Source organism: Notamacropus eugenii, chromosome 2 (genome assembly GCF_028372415.1).
Source record: "Notamacropus eugenii isolate mMacEug1 chromosome 2, mMacEug1.pri_v2, whole genome shotgun sequence".
Lineage (NCBI taxonomy): Eukaryota > Metazoa > Chordata > Mammalia > Diprotodontia > Macropodidae > Notamacropus > Notamacropus eugenii.
The window spans coordinates 360,211,069-360,232,801 of record NC_092873.1 but is presented as its reverse complement, the minus strand read 5'-3'; the positions used below and the strand labels follow the sequence as shown (position 1 = coordinate 360,232,801).

The window sequence follows — 21,733 nt, the reverse complement described above, 5'->3', positions numbered from 1 at the left end:
GATGATGTTTGTGTTGGCTTGGGGTCATAGTATCCCATCACCAGCCTCTCTGAGCCACTGTTTCCTGGCTTGGGAAATGGGGATAACAATTATTCTCCTTTGAGATCAATTTCACAGGTAGGTTGAGAGATAGTGAATGTCAAAGTTTTCTGTAAAGTTCCTTGCGGACCAGTAAGTGTTACAATTATAATAATAATGAGTGGCTAGGGCTTCTTGTTGACTGATGAGATTACAAAGTTACATTTTGTCTTGTAGGGTGGGAATAAGAGATCCCATATAGCTTCAAATTCATTTGTCCTATTTAGGTAGGTAAAGGAAAGGAAAGAAAAGTATCTTCCTTTGTGGTTAAGAATGGGACAGAGGCTTTTAAAAAAGAAAACTTTTTAATCATTATAATCTTTATAAAATCCTTAGTAATTTGGAACACAACAAACCAGAATTCTCCCTAGTGTTTTCATCTCCCTTAGAATCAAGGGACTTAGAGAGTGCTATTCTTCCAATAATGGGAAAAGGCAGGATTGAAATTAATGAATGATAAGTAATAATTGTTTAGTTTGATAGCTAATTACCCAGTTTGGTTGGATGGTATGTAGGGGAGACTAGAAAGAGACAAACTGGGGTCATGGGATGGGAGGGACAGAGGGGACTTTATCTATCTATCTATCTATCCATCTATCTCTCTAATCTATCAATCATCTATATCTGTCTGTCATCTATCTATCTTATCCATCTATCTATCCATCCATCCATCTATTCATCCATCCATCTATCCATCCATCCATCCATCCATCCATCCATCTATCTATCTAATCTATCTATCATCTGGCCTCAGACATTTACTGTGTGACAAGTAACCTCTATTTGACTCAGTTTCCTCATCTGTAACACAAGGATAATAATAGCACCTACCTCCCAAGGTGGTTGTGAGGATTGAATGAGATATTTATAAATGCCCTTAGCAGGGTGCCTGGCACATAACAGGTGTTATATAAATGCTAACTACTATTATTTTCTGATCTGTCATCTTTTACGGGCAGCAGTCAGCAGTCTGGGGATATAGATTGGACTAAGGGTTCAATGTTTATCTCTGCTACTTTTCAGTCACGTGACCTTGGATACAAGTGAGCCTCACTCCCCAACCCCCACCCCTTGCCCCTAGGTTAAAATGAGTGGGGTGGGAGGATGGAGGGAATGGAGTCTAGGTGGATAAGATGACATCTAAGATAGCCCCACCAGCCAAGTTATATGTGTTTGAGTCCATTTATCTCTTGAACTATATTTGAGGGCCTAAGATTTATTATATTCTCCATTTCTGAAAGTAGTTTCAGGCAGACTGGATTAGGAATTCTTGGGTGAGATGGGAAACAAATTTAAAAGATTTTTTTAAGGATCCCTTTCATGAGCTCTAAGTTCCTTTTTTTCCCTGCGTGTTATGATCCTGTGATCTCTTATGATTCCTTCTGATCTGAGGATCTATGTCTTTTCAGATATTCAATAACCTGAATATTTTACTCCAGTTATGCTACAGAAACTGGTGGTCTCTGTGGATATAATCACCAAGGCAGGGGAGGGAGCCCCAAGGCCACTTTCAGACACACTGTGCTAAGTCACCAACATCTATTGATTGTCCTATTAACCTTAAAGGGTCCTATATAAAGGAGTGACATATTGTTATTATTTTCTGTTCTTCTGTGTCCTAACCTTGGACTGGCTTGGAAATCATGGTCACTCCCCTCTTCCCAGGAATAATTTCCTTTTTTTTAAAGTGGACCTGGGATTTTCATGACATGTCTGGTCACTGTACTCCTTCCAAGAGTTAGCAATTTGCCAACCTCCTCTTTTTTTTTTTTTTTTTTGGACTGGACCACAGGTATTGAAAACTCTACCAATATTTAATTCTAGAGGCTTCTTCTGTTCATGACCTCCAATTTATCGCATTATAGCTTGTTTGTAGACAGCTATTTGCATCTTGTCTCCTCCATTAGCCTGTGAGCATCTCTCTAGGGCAGGGACTTTAGCCTTCTTTATATGTCCAGCTTTTAATACAAAGTCCAGAACATAAAAGGTACTTAATAAATGTTAACTGACTGACTGACAGACAAGCAGATCTCTGTCCTCCCTGGAGGAGTTAGCAATTTATGCTCCACCCTTTTGGACAGAATTACAGGTATTAGGGAATCTATCAGTCTATCAATACATACATTGATTGCTGTCATCCCTCAAGAAATGAGCTCTTCCTTCCTTCCTTCCTTCCTTCCTTCCTTCCTTCCTTCCTTCCTTCCTTCCTTCCTTCCTTCCTTCCTTCCTTCCTTCCTTCCTCCCTCCGTGTGTGTGTCTCTCTCTCTCTTTCTCTCTCTCCCCAGTATCATCTTCTCTACAGGAATTAGCAATTTATCTTTTTTTTTCTTTTTTATGGGACCTCAGGTTTTGGGAAATCTGTCAATGACATACATAGTCCAATGTCCTCTCTAAGGAGATGACAATTTACCTTTCCCCCCTTTTTTTTCCCCACAGGTTTTGGGAAATCTACGAATGACATACGTAGTCCACTGACCTTTCCAGGGGGGTTAGCAATTTACCTTTTTTGAGGGACAGGGCAGACCTTTTTTGGGAAATCTATTAAGTCAGATCTGTATCTGGTCCATATTTGACTATCAGAGAGTTGCCCCTCCCTTCCCCCCATTAAGAGGTTATATAACTTGCTCAAGGTCAAAAGGCAGAGAGCAGAACTAGAACTCAGAGCACCCAGTTCCCGAGGCAGTCACTTCGGGAAGCGCGCCCAGACCGCCCCCTCCCCCCCAGAACTTATTCACAAAGCCGAACCCCTAAAGCTCGAATCTGGGGTCCGGTTGCCTAGTCAGGACGGTCGCCGGCCCAACCGGTCCGCCTTCCACTCTGGATCGCTCGCAGGCCAGCCGCCAGGTGATCGGCTCCCGCCTCCGGCACGAGGTTCCCGGGGCGGGGGTGGCGGCTGGCCCAGTTGCGGGCCCGGCGCTGGGGTACGCCCAGGGGGCGGGCTTCGGCGGGCCTCGCCGGCGGGGGGCGGGCCCCCCGCTGAGCCACCGCCCAGCTCTGCTGGGCGGGCCAGGGGCGTCCGGTTCCCGGGTCTGGACTCCGGTTCCCTCCCCCGTCCCCGCCCCCTCCTCGGTCATGGCGGGGCCCTACGGGCTGTCGGTGCGGGATCTGAACGAGTTGCTGTCGGAGGGCGGCTGCTACAGTCTTCCGAGCGAGTCCTGCAACGAGGTGATCCCCAGGATCTACGTGGGCAATGCGTGAGTTACGGGGTGTGGTGGGGGTTTGGGCCCAACACGACCTCCCCATCCCCGGGCATTCTCCTCCCCCAGCTCCCCCGTGTGGCTGCACCCTCCCTGGGGGAGGGGAGCAGCCCTGCCCTTAGCCCGGGATGGTCAAGTGCATTCCCCTCCCCACCCCCATCCCCGAAAAGGTCAAGTTCATTGCCACCTCGGGGCAGCAAAAATCAAGTTTATTGACACCTCCTGGTATGGAAAGGTGAACTGCATCGCCACCCCCGGTCTGGGAAGTAAGGATGGGCCTGGACTGGGTTGGGCAAGGTCAGGGTGGAGAATGCTGAGTTTGGAGCTGGCCAGGGAGTCCGGCTGCCTCGGAGCTGGGGTGGGGCAGGTCTATTTTTGGGGTGTGTGCAGGTTGGCACTTTCATTAACAGGTGACCTAGGGGAGTCTCCTTCTTGGTTTGTCACGTGATAATTGCTGCCAGGATCTGCAGTGAAAGTCACGACAAATTTCTGAAATTCTTGCCCCAGCCCCTGTGGGGACTGATGTCATAGACTCAGATTAGAACTTTGCCTGCTAGGGAACGCTAAAACGGGCATCTGAAACTGTCGGGGCATTTCAGAGCAGGGCTCGTGAGCCGCCCCAGGCCCACCTTTCCTCCCGGCCCGGCGGGGACACTACCCTCTACTCTCCGTGTAGAGTTGTGGGATTTTTTTTGGAGGGGACACAGGGAAGTAGATTCCACTCTCCTCCTTACCGCTCCCACGACACACAATAGGATAGAGGTATCGGTGAAAGAAGCCATAGGGGCTATGGAGTCTCACCTCATTGGAGGGATGAGAAAAGTAAAGCAGAGGAGGGAAGGAAAAAAACAAAACATTTGGCAAGTGTCTACTAAATGCTGCCAATGGGGCAGCTACCCTTTACATGAACTATCTCATCTGATTAGTTAGATGCTATTTCCCCCCCTTCCCCCACCCCACCCCAAGTTAAGTCACAAGAGCATGCACCTAATGAATATCTGAGGCAGGATTTGAACTCAGGTTTTCCTGACTCCCTAGTCCAACATTCTAGCCACAGTATCACCTAAATTAGCTGAATCTGGCAGCCATGCAAAAGTCACGTTTGTGAATTGGGGAGAGGGAGTGCAAAAACACCTGATAGGGAGCTATTCCATAAAGCTATTCAAGTCAGCTTAGCACAACATTTAAATGTTTTGGGGTTTTTTTGTTGTTGTTGTTTTTTTAACATATGTACAAGACACTCCTAAGTTCTGGGCTACAAAGGTTGATGTGACTCAGAGACCCTTTTTCTCCAGGAGCTATTCATCTCATGAGAGAAGATTGTCTCAGATACCTTTGAGTCAAGGGAGGGTGAGATGAGGGCAAAGGGGGCAGGGGAACCAGGAAAGTTCAGTGAGGAATTTGAAGAGGAAAAGGTCATTTGCACATAGAAGAGATTTTGGAGGGGGGAGGCAGGAAAGAATCTATGAAGGCAGGGGTGTCTAAGTTGGGCCTCGAGGAGAAGGGAGGACTCCCAACAACCAGAGAAGGGCATTTGGGGTGAGGAGTCATCGACAGGATGAGAAAGGGTGATGGCAAGAACATGGAATGAATGAATGGGAAGGACCATGGGGTTAGGCTGGCCAGCTAGATTTGAGTTGCATTATAGAAGGTAAGAACTGTCAAGATCAGGAGTCAGTATTTATTAGGTAGTGTGGAACCACTGAAGTGTGTATGACATGATCACACAGAGAGAGATGCCTTAAAGATTATGTATGCAGCAGTAAGAAGGGTGTACAGAAGTGGGGATAGACTAGGAAAGGGAATGAGCATTCATTAAGCACCTACCATATATACCAGACCCTGTACTAAGAGCTTTTCAAATACTACCTCATTGGATCCCCTCAAGAACTCTGAGAGGGAGGAAAGTGCTTCTATGATCCCCATTTTATAGCTGAGGACACCAAGGCAGCACAGGTTAAGGTCATTGGCCTCAGGGTCACATAGTGAGTATCTAAAGATGGATTCGGAACTCTGGGGCTTCCTGACTCCAGGCTCAGCACACTCTCCCCTATACTATCTAGCTGCCTCTAGATGACTGGAATTAGGAAGACCATTTAGGGAAGCCTTTATAATGGTCTACGCTAGAAGACATGAGGTCTTGAAATTGGGGTATGGGAGGAGAAGTTGGGGTGGCAGTGGGAATTCTATCAATTGGTAAGTATTTATTAAATGCCTGCTGTATGCCAGGCCAGAGGCAGCTAGGTGGCTCACAGTATAGAACTCCAGGTGTGGAGTGAGGAAGACCTGAGTTCAAATGTGACCTCAGATACTTACTGGCTTTTTGAACCCTGGGCAAGTCACTTAACCCTGTTTGCCTCTGTTTCCTCATCTGTAAAATGAGCTGGAGAAAGAAATGGCAAACCATTTCAGTATCTTTGCCAAGAAAACCCCAAATGAAGAGTCGGACATGACTAAACAGCATGCTAGGCACCATACTAGGCACTGAAGACAAAAGACAAAAATGAAACCAATCTTTGTCTCAAGGAGCTTGCATTCTTTCTGGGAAAACAGAACACAGACATATAGGACTGTAGATTAAGACCTGGAAAGGATCTTAGAGGCCTTTGGGTCCAACCTCCTAATTTTACAGATCAGGAAACTGAGACACAAAAAGATTAAATGGCTTGCCCAGGGTTACAAAGCTCATAAGGCTGGGTCTTTCCAACTATGTCCAGGGTTTTATCTACCATGCTACCTCACAAAGTAAAAATAAATATAAGGCAGTTTTCAGAGGGAAGCACTGTAAGTGGGAAGAACCAGGGAAGGCCCCAGGTAGGAAGGCACCTGAGCTGAACCTTGAAAAAAACCAAGTCTGCTTAGAGGTGGAGTTGAGGAAGGAGGGTGTTGAAGGCATGTGGGGGTGTCAGTGGGGAGGCAGTAAGGCACAAAGATGGGTGATGGAATCATATGTGTGATGAACAGCAGGAAAACCAGTTGGATTATAGAGTGTGAATTATAGAATATTATAGAATATAAAATATGCATTATAGAGGACAGAGTATATACAGCATAGAATATGTATTGAATGTAGAGTTGAATTATAGAATATTGCAGAGTATGATTATGAAGTATGGGGAGTAATTTGTAAAAAAGCCTAGAAAAGTAGGTCATGACCAGGTTGTAAAAGGGACCTTTAAGTGATAATTTTTGTTGTTTTTCAGTCATGTCCAATTTTTCATAACCCCATTTGAGGTTTCTTGGCATAGATACTGGATTGGTTTGCTATTTTCTTCTCCAGCTCATTTTATAGATGAGGAAACTGGGTTAAGTGACTTGCCCAGGGTACTAATACATATGAGGCTAGATTTGAACTCAGGAAGATGAGGCTTCCTGACTACTACATTCTATCTATTGCACCACCTAGCTGCCCCTAAAATGACAATTGGAAGTTTAAATTTAATTTTAGGAAAGGCAATAGGGAGTCACTGCAGTTTAATGAGTCATGGTCAGCACTGGGGAATACATGTAGAAAAAGTGACTTTGTGCTTCCAAGGAGGTCTCCCTTGGAGTCAACTTTATGTAAGGGAGTTCAGCTATAGGCCTCTTGGCAAGACCCCAGATTTCCACAGAGTGCACCAGAAAGGGCAGACTATCAGTGCTTCAGCAGGGGTGGGGCATCCATGGTAGGGTAGATGATAATGCCTGGTGGTCCTCTGTCTTACTGATTACAGTCATCCTAGTGGTGGGAGAAGTCATGTTGCTCCTCAGAGATGATAGGACTGGATGAGATCCCTGCTCAGAAAGCATAGAGAAGAGGGCCAGGGACAGGACTTTATGGGACACCCACATTTGAGGGCAGGTGAAGGATGTAAACCAAGAACTGAGAGGATTGTGAGAGATAGGAAGGAAGCAAGTCATGGGAGTGCATTGTTGTGGAAACTAAGGGAGGAGAGGGAGAGGAGAGTAGCAGCCAGGAGGGGGTGCTACTGAGGATACTGCTGGGCACAAAAAAGACCACTTGTATTTGGTGATTGGTGGTCATTAGTGACCTGGGGGGAAACTGTTTCAATGGAGTAGTGAGGAGAAAAGACAAATTGTAAGGAGCTGAGTGAATGATGGGGAAGTGGAGGAAACAAATGTAGATTACTCTCAACATTTGTTAGTGATAGGGAGGAGAGGAGAGAGAGCAATATTTGAGGGGGTAGCTGAGTCAAAAAGAAGATTTTTTTTTTAAGGAGAGAGAAGATTTAAGTATACTTTTTAGGCTGAATGGAAGGAATCAGTAGAAAGGATGATATTGAAGGTATGTTAGAGAGAATGATTGTTAGAGTAAGATCGCAGAGGAGATAGGAGGGAAAGATCCAAGGTTTAGTGATGGAGAGGTTATTTTCATCAAGGAACAAAATCCATCCTTTGCTTAGAAACTGGAAAGGGGAGAACTGCAGTAGTCTAAGTGGGTGGTATCCACAGCCCATACCAGGATGGTGGCAGTGGGAATAGGAAGGAGGAAATGGCTTTAAAAGATGCTGCTGAGAGGTGGAACCAACAGATTGAACGTGGGAGGTAAAGGAGAGGCTGTGAACATAGGAAGTTGGGCAAATGCCAGTCCCAACGGACAAAAATAGGGAACTCAGAAGGAGGAATAGGTTTTGGGGACAAGATAATGTATTTACCAATTGATTAATATTTATTAAGCACCTGATTTGGGCTAGGCACAATTGTTCTAAGTGCTAGGGTGCCAAAGAAAGGTAAAAATAATCTTTGCCTTCAAGAAACTTAAAATTCTAATGGGAGAAGCCATGTGTAAATAAATCAGTACCTACAATGCATAAGGAAGGTAGCCTTAGATGGGGAAAGACCAGAAGGTGGGAAATGTATTATGGTTGAGGCAGTAGCCAAGTGTCCAGATGGAAATGTCATATATGTATTTGGAGATATGCATCTGGAGCTTGGGAGACAGGCCAAGAGATATAGTTTTGGGAGCTATCTACGTAGGGGGTCATGGTAGAAGTCCTGGGAGCGAATAGGATTTCCAAGGGAGAGAATAGTGTGAAGAGAAGAGAGTTGATGACCCAAACTGGAGGAATGCTAACCTTTAGGAGAGGAGACCCAGGGAGAGTTGCTAGCCCACCTGGAGAAGAACCAGAACAGTATGGGGCCATGGGTTCAAGTGTTAAATGCTGCAGAGGGGCCCAGGAGAATGCTGAGAAAAGGGCACTGGATTTGGGGATAAGTGGGTCTTCGGAGACCTGGTCACCTTGGAGAGAGCACTATCCATAGGGAGAGAGCACTATAGACAGAGAGAGGAGCATCATGGTAGAGGGGATGGAGCATCAAACAGAACTGGCTTCTCCTTTTTTGTGTAACACAAGGAAATATTGAACTCAGTGGACCCTTATGGTCCCTTTCAGCTCTACTTCTGGTCCTCTAATCCCCCCTCAAACATTTGCTGATCACTTAACATTTCTGAGCCATTAGCTAGAAAATGGTGGGAGTGAGGGACAGGGAGAATAATATCTCCTCACCCTACAGGGTAGAAAGATGAGGCTCTAAAGAGACAGTGTATGTATAGAAAATATTTTGCAGATCTTATAGCACTAGTCAATAATAATAATAGCTAAGATTTATAGAGTACTTTAAGGTTTGCAAAGTGCTTTAAATATATTATCTTGTTTGATACTGCAGACCTGAGGTAGATGTTATTATTGTCCTCATTTTACAGATGAGGAATCTGAGGCCCAGAGAAGTTAAGTGACTTGCCCCAGGGTCATGAAGCTAGTTTCACTAGCTTGTGAGGAACAATTTGAGCTCAGACCTTCTTGACTCTAAGTTGACACTGTGCAATGTCAGGTGCTGCTGATGTTTCTTCCAGGATGTGGTGAGGGTGGCAGGTTGCAAGGGGGTGAGGAGAGAGGATGGGTGGAATGGAAGCATTAGGTATAGACTACTTTTTCTTTTAAAAAATTTTGATTTTTTTGCTTGTTTTTACATGACTTTCATTTCCAAACATCTCTTTCCCCTTTTCCCTAACAAAAAAATTATAAGAAGAGGAAAAGGAGCTCAGTAACTCAGTACTGATGAGTACTTTTTCAAAAAATTTAGGGGTAAAGAGGGAAGAGAGAAGGGAAGGAAGGAGAGTGGAAAGAGAGAGGAGAAAGGAGGAAGAGAGGGAGAGAGCAAAGAAGGGAGATGGGAAGGAAGAGAGAGGGATAAGAGGGGAGAAAGAGAAGAGGGAAGTCAAGAAGAGAGAGACAGAGGGACAGAAAGACAGATGAGAGAGAGAGGGAGGGAGGGAGGGAGGGGAGATACAGACAGAGAAAAAAAGGGAGAGATACAGAGATTTTAAAAATGTTTATTGGGTACACATCACTCTGCTGAGCATTGCAGATACAAGTACAAAAGTAATACAGTCTCTACCCCCAAATGCTCACATTTTAGTAGGACCAGACAACTCTTAGAGGAATTTCAGCTGTAAGTAAGGTGAGGTATTTGCTTCTCTAGAGTGGTAGAAGGCATGAGAGGTAGCTGCTGAGTTTTATTAACAAACCGAGGCAGATTGGAGCCTTGCAAAAGCAGCCGTCCTTCTCTCCCACCCCTGGGGCTGTGCAAGCTGTCACATGAATGATTCATTCTCTGGTGGTCCTTGCCATGCAGGACTGTGGCGCAGGACATCTCCAAGTTGCAGCAGCTGGGTATCACGCATGTGCTGAATGCTGCTGAGGGAAAGTCCTTCATGCACGTGAACACCAATGCCCAGTTCTACGAAGGTACCAACATCACCTACCTTGGCATCAAAGCCAACGACACCGAAGAGTTCAACCTCAGTGTTTTCTTTGAGAAGGCGGCAGAGTTCATTGACAGAGCTCTGAACCAGAAGGATGGTAAGAACAGCTCCCGCTGAGTCATAACTGCCCCAGGAACAGGCAAGGAGCTGGTGCTCTATTAGAATGAGACAGAAGTGACCAGGAGGAGCTAGGACTCTTTCTAGGCACACCTGTCTGCTTGGCAAGTGGGCCCCAAACCCTCCAAGACTAACGAACTTTATCCGTGACTGCAGCACTCTGACTCAGGACTTGAATAGTAACACTTTCTAGCCATCACCATTACCTTAAGTAATGCCTTATCCATGGACTGAATATACAGAATGAGACGCATTATTAGACGTGACCAGTTTGGGAATTGGGAATTTGTTTTGTTTGACTATTGATTACAGGGTTTTTGTTTGCTTGTTTTCTCCTTTTAAAGTGGAGGAGTGAGAAGGAGGGAGATAGGTAGAGAAAATAAATGCCTGTCAAATGAAAAAAAAAAAAAGCTAAAGAAAGAAAATAATGCATTGGTCCAGAGCTGTTCTCAGGGACTGCCTGCTGGTATAATTGTAGAAACCCTTTAAGCCCTCCAGGGTCTCCAGAAAAGCACAGCAGTCATGCTGACAGATAAGTAGCAGTGCTGCAGGGAAATCCTAGGTGGCCAGAGTGCACAAAGGTCATCTAATCGTGCTCAGTCATTCTCATTTACAGTTGTTATTTGTTGGTTTTGCTGCTTTTCCATGTGTTCTCATCACTGCCCTCAAATCACATCTCTCTTTTATGATTTTTTCTATAATAGTGTGGTGACTTAACAACCACTTAGAAATTTTCAGCCCCATTCCAATTCCAATTCAGTTTAATAAACATTCATTAAATGCCTCCTGTATGCTGGCACAGTGCTAGACTTGGAGGATGAAAAGACGAAAGGTAAAACAATCCCTAGCCTCAAGTTGCTTACCTTCTGGGCCTGGTGGGAGCAGTATCTCTTGAAGTCTGTCCAAGTTCATGTTTGTTGTTTCCATAATACTCTCTATGCATCTCATCCTCTGCCTTCCCCTTTTCCTTTTGCCTTCAGTCTTTCCCAACATCAGATTTTTTTCTAGTGAGTTCTGCCTTCTAATTATGTGGCTAAAGTATTTAAGCTTCACCTTCAATATTTGACCTTCCAGTGAATAGCCTGAATTAATTTCTGTATTGACTGTTCTGATCTCCTTGCTGTCCAAGGGACTCTCAAAAGTCTTCTCTAGCACCACAACTCAAAAACATTGATTCTATGTCCCTCAGCTTTCCTTGTAGTCCAACTTTCACAGCCAGACATCGCTGCTAGAAAAACCATAACTTTGGCTGTATGGACCTTTGTTGGCAAAGCGATGTCTCTGCTTTTTAGTATGCTGTCCAGATTTGCCATAGTGTTCCTTCCAAGGAGCAAGCATCTTTTAATTTCATGGCTGCATTCATTATCTGCAGTGATCTTTTGAGTCCAAGAATATAAAATCTAACACTGCTTCCATTTCTTCTCCCTCTGTTTGCCAGGAAGTGATGAGACCAATTTGGGATGTTAGTTTTTTTTTTATGTTAAGCTTCAAGTCAGATTTTATAGTTTCCTCTCTCATCCTTATCAAGAGGCTTCTGACTTCCTCTTCGCTTTCTGCCATCTGAGTGGTATCATCTGCATATCTGGGTTTATTGATATTTCTCCTGGCAACCTTAATTCCAGTTTTTGCTTCATGCAACTTGGCATTTCACATGATATGCCCAGTATGTAAATAGGATAATGTGACAATAAACAGCCTTGTCATACTCCGTTTCCAGTCCTAAACCAATCACTTGTTCCATGTTTGCTTCTGACTGTTGCCTCTTGGTCCTCATACAGGTTCCTCAGGACACAAGTGAGATGGTCAGGTACTCTGATGTCTTTGAGGACTTGCCACATTTTGTTGTGAACTACACTCAGTTAAAGGATTTAGTATAGTCAATAAAGCAGAAATAGATGTTTTTCTGGAACCCCTTTGCTTTCTCCATAATCCAGGGAATGTTGGAAATTTGGTCTCTAGTTCCTCTGGCTTTTTGGAAAGCATACTGCTCTTCTGGTCATTCTTGGTTCATATATTACTGAAGCCTAGTTTGCAGAATCTTAAGCCTAACCTTGCTGGTGTTTGAAATGAACACAATTGTTTGGTAATTTGAACATTTCTTGGCATTGCCCTTCTTTAGGACTGGGACATAAACCGATCTTTGCCCATCCAGTGGTCACTGTTGAGTTTTCCAAGTTTACTGGCATATTGAGTGCAGCACTTTAACAGCATCATCTTTTAGGGTTTTAAATAGCTCAGCTGGAATTGCGTCACCTCCACTAGCCTCATTATTTAGCAGTGTTTCCTAAGGCCCACTTGACTTCATTCTCCAGGATATCTGGCTCTAGATCAGTAACCACACCACAGTGATAGGTGTTTACTCATTCTTCTAGCCTTACTTTCCGAATATGGGCTTTGTGTTAGGGCCAGGCTCTGCACACTTTTGGAGGGAGGGCCTTGCTTGTTCCTGTTTTGTGTTTGCTAGGGTTCCTGCTGCTGCTTTCGGGTTCTGTATTCTTCAAGGGACTTAGAAGTGACTCAGGATGGGACTAACAGGTTTTCAGTGTGCTCAGAGCCATGTGATCCTGGGTAGATCTGACTGACGCCCTCCTGGTGTCAGCAGTGCAAGCTCCTTACCTGTGTTTGGGTCTGGAAAACACCATGGAGAGCTTTTTTCTGGTTGGATTTCCCATTGTTGTCGTTGTTTGTCCTTCTTTCTCAAAGACGACCAAAATGACATCACAATGTTGGGTCAATGTATAGTGTGTCCAGCTGCGACTGATCAGACCAGTATGAGCTCAGAATTTTCTACCGCAGGTCAGGCACAAATAGTCCACATGAATATTTGGACTATTTAGACTATCTAGATCTGTGCAGCTCACTTTTCTTTTGAGTTACTTCAATTCTGCTTTGTTCAGAGAGTACAGCGCCTTCTTTGATGCAGGCATGCCATGCTGGGCCATCCTGTACCAGTGTCTTCCATGTCTCACAATCAATACCAAAGTTATTCAGAGGCATTACTGCTGTAAGTCAGCTAACTATAAATCCTGCAGGTTCTCCTTTGATCTGAGCATCTCTGTCCTGGTTATACTGCTGCAGGTTTTAATTGGGGCTGGGGGCTGGATCTGAGATCCTGCTTTGCTGTAGGAGTCAGAACCATACAACTGTATGGTTGTCGCTTCTGTTCCTGTTCCTTGCCCAATACACAGCCTCAGGTCTATAACCACTGTGCCCAGGACTACCACCTCTAGGCTTGGGCCCCCTCCTCTGCCCTGGTAGGGGCTCAAATCCAGCTTGAAGTAAGAGTTACAAAGCTTCTGGTTGGCACCTGTTCCTGCTCCCAGGATAGTCAAGTCCCTCTGTAGTGGATCCTAGACCTCTTCTTGCCATACTACAACAGCCACAGGTCCTAATCCAGTTTCCTCACGGGAAGGCTCCATATGGCAACTTCTTGGCTAAACCCCATCTCCAGTATTTCATGTCTCTGTCTCTTTTGCACTGAACTGGTCTGGAGAAATGACTCTGTGATTCTTCCTTGGATTTTCTAATCAGGATTCAATTTGGTGTTTTGTTAGGTCTTTGTGGAGTATTTGGGACAAGCATATATGTGTGTGTATGTGTATGTGCTTGTATTTGTGTGTGTCATTGAACTGTACTCCTCCTGTTCTAACATCTTGGCTGTTCTCTTCGGATTAAAGATTATAGGGAAAAAGAGTGAATGAATAATGAAATGATAACAAAACCAATAGTGATTTCAGATTCTGGCCAGTCCATTCTGTACTAGTGCCTTCTTGCCCGGTCACCTTGTCTTCCTAATGTTTGGGGCATGATCTTGATGCATAGAATTGAGGTTATCCTTTCTTGCCTCATGTAAAAAATTCAGTCCTTAGGGAGGAGGCATTTTTAATATGCAGATTAATCAAGTCATTGCTGTGCCTAGAGACCATGTTAATACTCAATATAAATAACTCCGCAGAGTGCTTAGGGACTTTGAAAACCAGATAACCATTTTCACCATTTTTGGTATAGTTGAAAGGACGTTGGACTTTGGGTGGGTCAGCACAAGGCCTGCTGCTTCCTAATGAAGTGACCTTGGGTAAATCATTCCACTTATGTAACCCTCAGTTTCTTCATCCATAAAATGGATATAACTGGGTCTGGTAGGTATGCCTGAATCCCAGCTCTTGGGGAGGCTGAGGCTGGTGGATCACTTGAGTTCTGGGCTGAGCCAGTTGGGTATCTGTACTAAATCCAGCACTAATATGGTGGGCCCCCTGATCAGGCCCACCAATATAGTGGGCCCACCAGATTGCCCAAGAAACGCAAACCAGTCTTAGTCAGAAATGGAGCAGGATAGTGATGGAGTTGGGTTGGAGTGGCCACTGCACTTTCAGCCTGGGATAGGGAGACCCTGTCTCCAAAATAAAAAATTTGTTATAATAAAAATACTTACACTACCCACCTCACAAGGTTGTTATGAGCATAAAATGAAATAATGAATATGAACAGAAGGCAGCATAATACAGTGGCAACAGTACTGGCTTGACAGTCAGAGGACCAGAGTTCAAATCCTGGCACCACCACTTATTTCCAGTGGGACCCTGAGCAAGTGCCATAGTTTCTTCATTTGTAAAATGAAAGGTTGGATTAGATAGCCCCTAAGATCCCTTTGAGCTCTAAATGTCAGCCAAGAGCTGTGTAACCATAAGGTGCCGTGTGAATATTGGTCTTTCCCTTCCTTGCATGTTGACGGCATTTTGGACTGGGAAGTTGCTCCTGAGCAAAGGGACCCAGAAACTGAGCCCTGATGGTTAGCTTCTGTAGCACTGGAACCAGGGGAAGGAAATTTCAGTTCTTGATTAGTTTGCTTGGGAAGTGAGCCATCTGGCAGGAGATTTCCCTGAAGCAAATGTCTGAGAACTGCTTTGGATTTGTGTTTCTGTTTAGAAAAGGGGGATGTGCAGGGTCCAGCACTGCCCTCTTTTCCTAACCAGTGCCTTGGCTGCGTATTTTTGGTCACTGTATTTCAACATCATTAATTTTCTTGGTAATCCTATGTGTTTTATGTTTTTAAAAACCTTATTTTGGTAAGAGGTTAAGTTTTACCAAACTGTGACTCAAACATGGTGAAGAACCATTGGTCTAATGGATTTTCATTAGCATTTGCCCCTAGAAACACGGATCATGCTGGTGGGTTCAGGGGTTGGGTGTTGTTGAGTGGGATGTCTTCTCTGCTCTTGAAAACTCACTGAGGGATTGGTTTGAATTCAGATCCCTTTTCGTTCGAAAATGGCTGGGTTTGGAAGCATCCCCTGAAGACACCTTGCGGATAAAAGAATCATAAGGATGAGAAGCAAGGGATCTCTAAGCTCTTCTCTTCTGATCCCTACCTGAACAGAAATCCCAGCCAAGAGCTGGAGTGGGGCCAGGAAATAGGCAGTATTTAGGGGTTGAGATTTAATGAGTAAATGCCACTTTGTGTATATTTGGTGATGGAGAAAGCATCAGGCAAAATTTAGAACTTCCAAGTCAGACAAATATAAATTCCCTAAAGAGATTCACCTTATGATCTGAAAAAGGACTCAGAATCGGGTGAAATGGGAGTAGAGGTTAATGGCAAAATCCCCCTACTTCCTGCAGACCCTAGAGGCCTGGAGAGTGCTGCAAAGTAGACATCTTAGAAAAGAGATGGTCAGAAATATTTGTCTTTTTTGTTTGATGTGCTTGTGGGTGCAAAGAATCCTGGGATAGAAATGTACTTTTCCAATGCAGATAAGCAGCTTGATCTTAGAGGGTTGACTTGTACTGAGATTAAGGACTCCCCTGTGGTTGCAGAGGGCAGTATGAGTCTAAGTAGAGTTTGAACCCAGGTATTCTTGATTCTGAGACCAGCTCTTTATTCATTTACTCCCTCTGAGCCTTTAGAGTGAGTTCCTTCAGCTTAGCAATGCTCCCTGGGACTTGGCCTGTACACTAAAGACTAATCAGCTATTAAGGAAAGAGTTTCCCCCTGCCAGATGAGTGAGTAGTCATTGACCTCAGGGGGTGCCTGATCCTATTGGTTTCTGTCTCATGCCCCAGATAGGTGCTATTGGTGTGATTCTGTTCTAAATGATTTTTTTTTCAACAAAGGTGAGTTTTTTTCATATACAAAGGAAGACAGAAAAAGAGGATCGTTTATGAAATCATGAAGATGCCACGTACGATTTGTTTTTTTGAAAGATGGCTTTGTTTTCTTTTTGGAGGGGGTTAGGCAAGGTAATTGGGGATAAGTGACTTGCCCAAGGTCACACAGCTAGTAAGTGTCAAGTGTCTGAGATTGGATTTGAACTCAGGTCCTCCTGACTCCAGGGCCTGTGCTCTATTCACTGTACTGCCTAGCACTGTACCATTCCTGAAATATATTAATTTTAACAAAGTGGTTTCAATACTGCCTTGTGTATCTATGATCCCTTTCTGATTTTCCTTAGGCGCTCTTCTGTGTATTTTTTACATGCTTCATTGATAGTTTTCTGTCTTTTTTTTTTTGCATTGCTATCATTCTCCCCTTGCCCCAACAACTCTCCATCACTCTCCCCTCCCCCAAGAAAAGCTCTCCCTTGTAACAAATAAGCATAATCAAACAAAACAAATTTGTCATATTGATCTTGACTGAAAATATGTGCCTTACTCTGTACCTATGGTCCCTCACCCCTCTGCCTTCCTCATTCTCAGCCTTTGGAATTGTGATTGGTCATTGCATTGATCAGAGTTCCTAAGTCATTTACAATGCTGTATTCATTAGATAAATTGTTCTGGTTCTCCTCAGGTCACTCTGTACCAGTTCCTACAGATCTTCCCCATTTTCTCTAAATTATATTCATTTTGTCATTTCTTTTGGTGCAATAATATTCCATTATCGAATTTGGTTCATGTTGATGTGATTCTCTCTCTTTGGTCTTCATCACAGGCAAGGTGCTTGTCCATTGCCGAGAAGGTTATAGCCGCTCTCCCACTCTGGTCATCGCATACCTCATGCTTCGCCAAAGTATGGATGTTCGAGCCGCACTGAGCATCGTGAGGCAGAACCGGGAGATTGGCCCCAACGATGGTTTCCTGACCCAGCTCTGCCAGCTGAATGAGAAATTAATTAAGGAAGGAAAATTGTAACCCACTGAGAATTGATTACTAGGTCTGCCAAGGGTCTTGGTTGGGGGAGTTATTGAATGAATTACAAGCAAGCTGCCCCACCAGGTTAGGTTATACTACATGCACCTTTTCAATTACTCGTCTAAATACCTTCCAGTGAGTGAGTCTGAAAGAGGTCCCCTGCCCTAGCCAGGGTCATCTGTAAGAGGCTTCGGGGAAGGGAGCATCTTCCGAACAGTCATTCCTGGTAACTTGGGTATTTCCTTACTCTTGTGTGAATTGTAATGCTTTCCCTTTCCCCAGAGATGGGATGCTTACCGGACAGCCCGGTGACATTTAGCTGTCCAAATTCAGATCCTTTTAGAATCCAAGATGAGCAAACCTGGTAGAGGTACCTTCCTCCAGGGTCTTGCTCTCAGCATTTCCAAGCTCTGGATGAGCCATTCCACCCAGGCACTGGTGGCCTCTTATCCTTGATGCCTTTCCCCCACTCCCACCCCCAGATCTGTACACTCAAGTATCTGCTACACCCATCTTTATTCTCTCTTATCTGGGCAGCTTAGGCTGGCTAGCAAAGCCAGGTTGTCCTCCCCTACCCCCCTTGGTCCACAGGCCCCAGGATGCCAGTGATTGAGGGATTCCCATGGAAAAAAAAATGCCTTCATCTAAAGGCATCTGAAGAAAAGAAACTGGAGGAGTAGAAAACATTCAAAAAGAAGAGGAAAATTAAGGGGATCTGTCCTCTTTTCCCTGTTCCCTCCAATGTTTATGCTAATTCTTGGAAAGCCTGAATCCAGAATTGGTTTTATTGGAATTTTTTGTTCAACATGTGCACCTAATTCATTAGAAGATTAACGTTCCTGGCATGGTTTATATTAGAGCACCCAGGCTCAGCCTGTATAAAAATATCTTACCATTTGGAGGGTTTTGCAGTAGGTGACGGGATTGGCAGGCATCTGGATGCTCTTTTTGGTTTGGTTTCTCTTCAGAATTTAGAGGGAGGGCATCAGCCAATTACAGAAGATGTATATGTGTCTGTCATCTTTAGAAAGCATGACAACAGGATGAGACTGCAGAAGTTCATTATTCCAAAGGGTTATTCCCCGGCTTGCTCTTGGGGAGTTGGGGAGTTCTTCACACCTTATAATTTGATCTTCAAGATTACCCGAATCTTTCAAGCAGCCACCAGAAATAAAATATATTGTAGTGTCTGAATGGAGCCTTAATTAACAAGCAAATCACATTTCTTTCCCTGTCTCCCCATCCCCAAACAAAATCACATTGTCTCACATTTCTGATCTTGCATTTTTTAGCATCATAATGGTGGTAGGGAAGGAGCTGGGGATGGTCCCATTACAACCGACATGCTCCCCTCATACACTGATGATAGAATGAATGAAAGGGATATGCCCCCAGTAAACGGCTGATGAAGGAATTAGCCTGTGTTGCTAATCTCTCTTCTGCAGATGTTTTTAGGACACCTGTTCCATTCCCGATAAAAAAAAAGTGACTTCTATGTATTCTTTGGACTTGTCAAACCAAGTCAGGCTTTAAGGAGGTTTTGTTGCTTTTTTCCTTTGGAATGGCATCCCAGTTGTGAACTTGCCATTCATTACACTGGTATTGATCCCTAAACACTCTTTATCCTTCTTGCCTCAGCACATGACTAAGGAAGACCTGCTGTGGGGGGTGGGAGGGGGGATTGCGCCAGGAGACAGATGGAGTACTCCCAGGCCATATGGAGCTTCCAGCAGCCTAACGTTCTCATTCGGGTCACCCAGCCAGGTGTGCCAGAAATATTTCCCCAAAGCATATGGCAGGGAACTTCTTAGGATTTGTGTTTTAGTTTAGAGGAGGGGAATGTGCCTTGTTTCAGAGTCCACAGGGCAACTTTGTTTCCAGGCATGACCTAAGGGAGGGAAGGACTTTGAGCTCATCTTTAGATGTCTTATCTAACGTGGAATGTCTAATCATTAGCCTGAGTCCACCAAATGCATGGGATCTAGGAATGTGCTGTAACTTTGAGTTTGCCACAGCTGTGGCTGCTCTTTAGAAAGGATTAATGAATAGGCTCGTATAAATACGCACACACGCACACACATAGATATTTTTATACATATATACACACATAGATATAGATATATATGTATGCTCATGTGTATATTCAATAAACATTCATTTATATACACACATGCATGTGTATATAAATATACATTTATACATATATGCACATGAGTGTATATGTATATACACATATAAACACACACACATAAAATCTAGCCAAAGAGCCATTCTGCAGCTCAGTTGGAAATGTGAAGGGTTCTAAGAGTACTTGCCAGCAGCTGTGCTGCTCAGGGATTGGTGTGCATTCCATTCTGTTCCCTTCAGTCTGATTCAGCTCATTTCGTTTGATTCAGTTGGAGAACCAGCTGGCTTGTGCAGTGAACAGAGCCTTGGGCATGTTGGGAATTGTGGGTGGTGAATCTGAGTTCAAAATCCAGCCTCAGACATTTCCTAGCTGTGTGACTTTGGGTATATCACAAACTTGGCCAGCCTCAGTTTACTCATCTGTAAAATGAAGGGGTTGGACTCCTGCTCTCTGAGGTCCTTTCTCTAAATCCATGATAGGTGACTAATAAACATTTTCCAAATGTTTCTGTGTCAGGAAGTGGGGCTACAAAGGCTAGAACAAAATTGTCCCTGCTCAGAAAGTGCTTTCATTCTCCATCCCATTTGCATGCATTCTTATATTCAGGACGCTTGGCTTTGTTCTTTTCTGAGGTCACAAGTTATGTGCTAACCCATAGTGAAGTGACTCCCAGCTCTCCCTGCCATTGGTCACAAGGGATAGGGAGAGAGGAGTAATAGCCCTCTTGTACATCTGGCATTCTAGATGGCTCAGTGGATAGTATGCTGGGCTTGGAGCTTGGAAGTCCTGATTTCAAATCCAGCCTCACATACTCAATAACTGTGTGACCCTGGGCAAGTCACTCAACTTCTGTTTGCCTTCATCCACTGGAGAAGGAAATGGCAAACCACTATAGTATCTTTGCCAAGAAAACCCCTTATGGGATCACAGAGCCTCAGACGTGACTGAACAACAGGTTTGGCTTTAAGCTCTGCAAAATCTTTCCCTACAACAGCTCCAAGTGATAGGTGGTAAACAGCAGCCCTATAATCTAGCCCTTTAAAGTTTACGAAGTTTTTGATAGCCATTATCGCATTTGAAGATTTGATGGTAAGTACTGAGAGTCAGGGAAGCAACCTGGAACAATGGATAGAGAGTTGGCCACAGAATTATAAGGCCCTGCCTGTCACACCAGCTATGTGTCACTGAGCCACTATGGGAACTCTTGAAAACGTGTTGAGAAAGTGCCCACAGACTTTGGAAGTGGAATTTCTTCACCAGGACCCCCCCCATACCGATAATGTAATAATTTAGTAGCCATGTGGCATTAAGGGGGAGCCAGAGTGCTGGATTTGCCATCAGAAAGACCTAGATTTCATATCCTGCCTCTGGGATGTTTACTGTGTGACCACCTGCAAGTCACTTCAACTCTTGTGACCCTAAGCAACTCAAGGGGTAAATGGGAAGGGTCAATTATGGGAAAGGTCTGTGGTAACCGGGTTTGGGGAAAATCCTAACCACAGTGTGGGAGGGACTTTGTTTTCAATTGATCTTTGTGAACTGGACCCATAATTTCAGTGATACGGGATATCCATCTCAAATTCAGGACTGCTTTTCAGTGCAAATTGAATTAGATTAAAGGACTGAGAGGTCATCAGCATGGTTGTTTTCACTGCCTTTGTAGGCATATGAATTACTGTGGTGAGGAGACGGGTGGATGACACTGCAAGAAGCCCAGAAGCTGACAGTAAGCCCAACAGGGATGACCCAGCCATAAGTAATGCCATCCCAGAAATTTAGAAGCCAGAACTTTGGACACTTATGGCCCCACCTGTGTGCTCTTGAGTAACTCACATATGGCCTTGTGTTCCCTATGTGCTCCTCATGTATGACATATGCATGCATATGTACGTATATACATACATATATACCTGTATGTATGAAGATTGGGCTCTTTGTTTATGGAAGGAATGGTCTAGCTACACTTTTCCGTAATTTTGTGAAATGCTATTTGAAGAAACTAATTGTGTGCTAAGGATAAGCAGGGTAAAAGTAAAGTCAACTGTGAGGGCTCTGAACTACCCTGTTGAGGGAATGTGAATCCACTGAGTACTCTGAACACTGGATAGCTATTCCGGGGACACACTGTCTGTGTGTGTGTGTATGTGTGTGTGTGTGTGGTTCAGGTGCCCCGTTGAGAGGCTAAATTGACACCCAAAAGAACCATATATTTTATATATGTGTGTGTATATGTAATATATGTAATGTGTATGTATGTATGTAATATACACACACATATATATGCACATATATACATATACACACATGCACACGCATACA

At 44.2% G+C, this 21,733-nt stretch overlaps 1 protein-coding gene across 1 annotated transcript; it reads left to right on the top strand.

Moving 5' to 3' along the window:
- The first annotated feature begins 2 nt into the window (after positions 1 to 2).
- DUSP3 (dual specificity phosphatase 3) lies at positions 3 to 18,476 on the top strand. Its single transcript, XM_072646630.1, has 4 exons — positions 3 to 117; positions 2,515 to 3,272; positions 9,912 to 10,138; positions 17,087 to 18,476. Exons 2-4 carry the CDS (start codon positions 3,151 to 3,153, stop codon positions 17,284 to 17,286), a joined length of 549 nt encoding a protein of 182 aa, XP_072502731.1. The 5' UTR covers positions 3 to 117; positions 2,515 to 3,150; the 3' UTR covers positions 17,287 to 18,476.
- Positions 18,477 to 21,733: the final 3,257 nt, after the last annotated feature.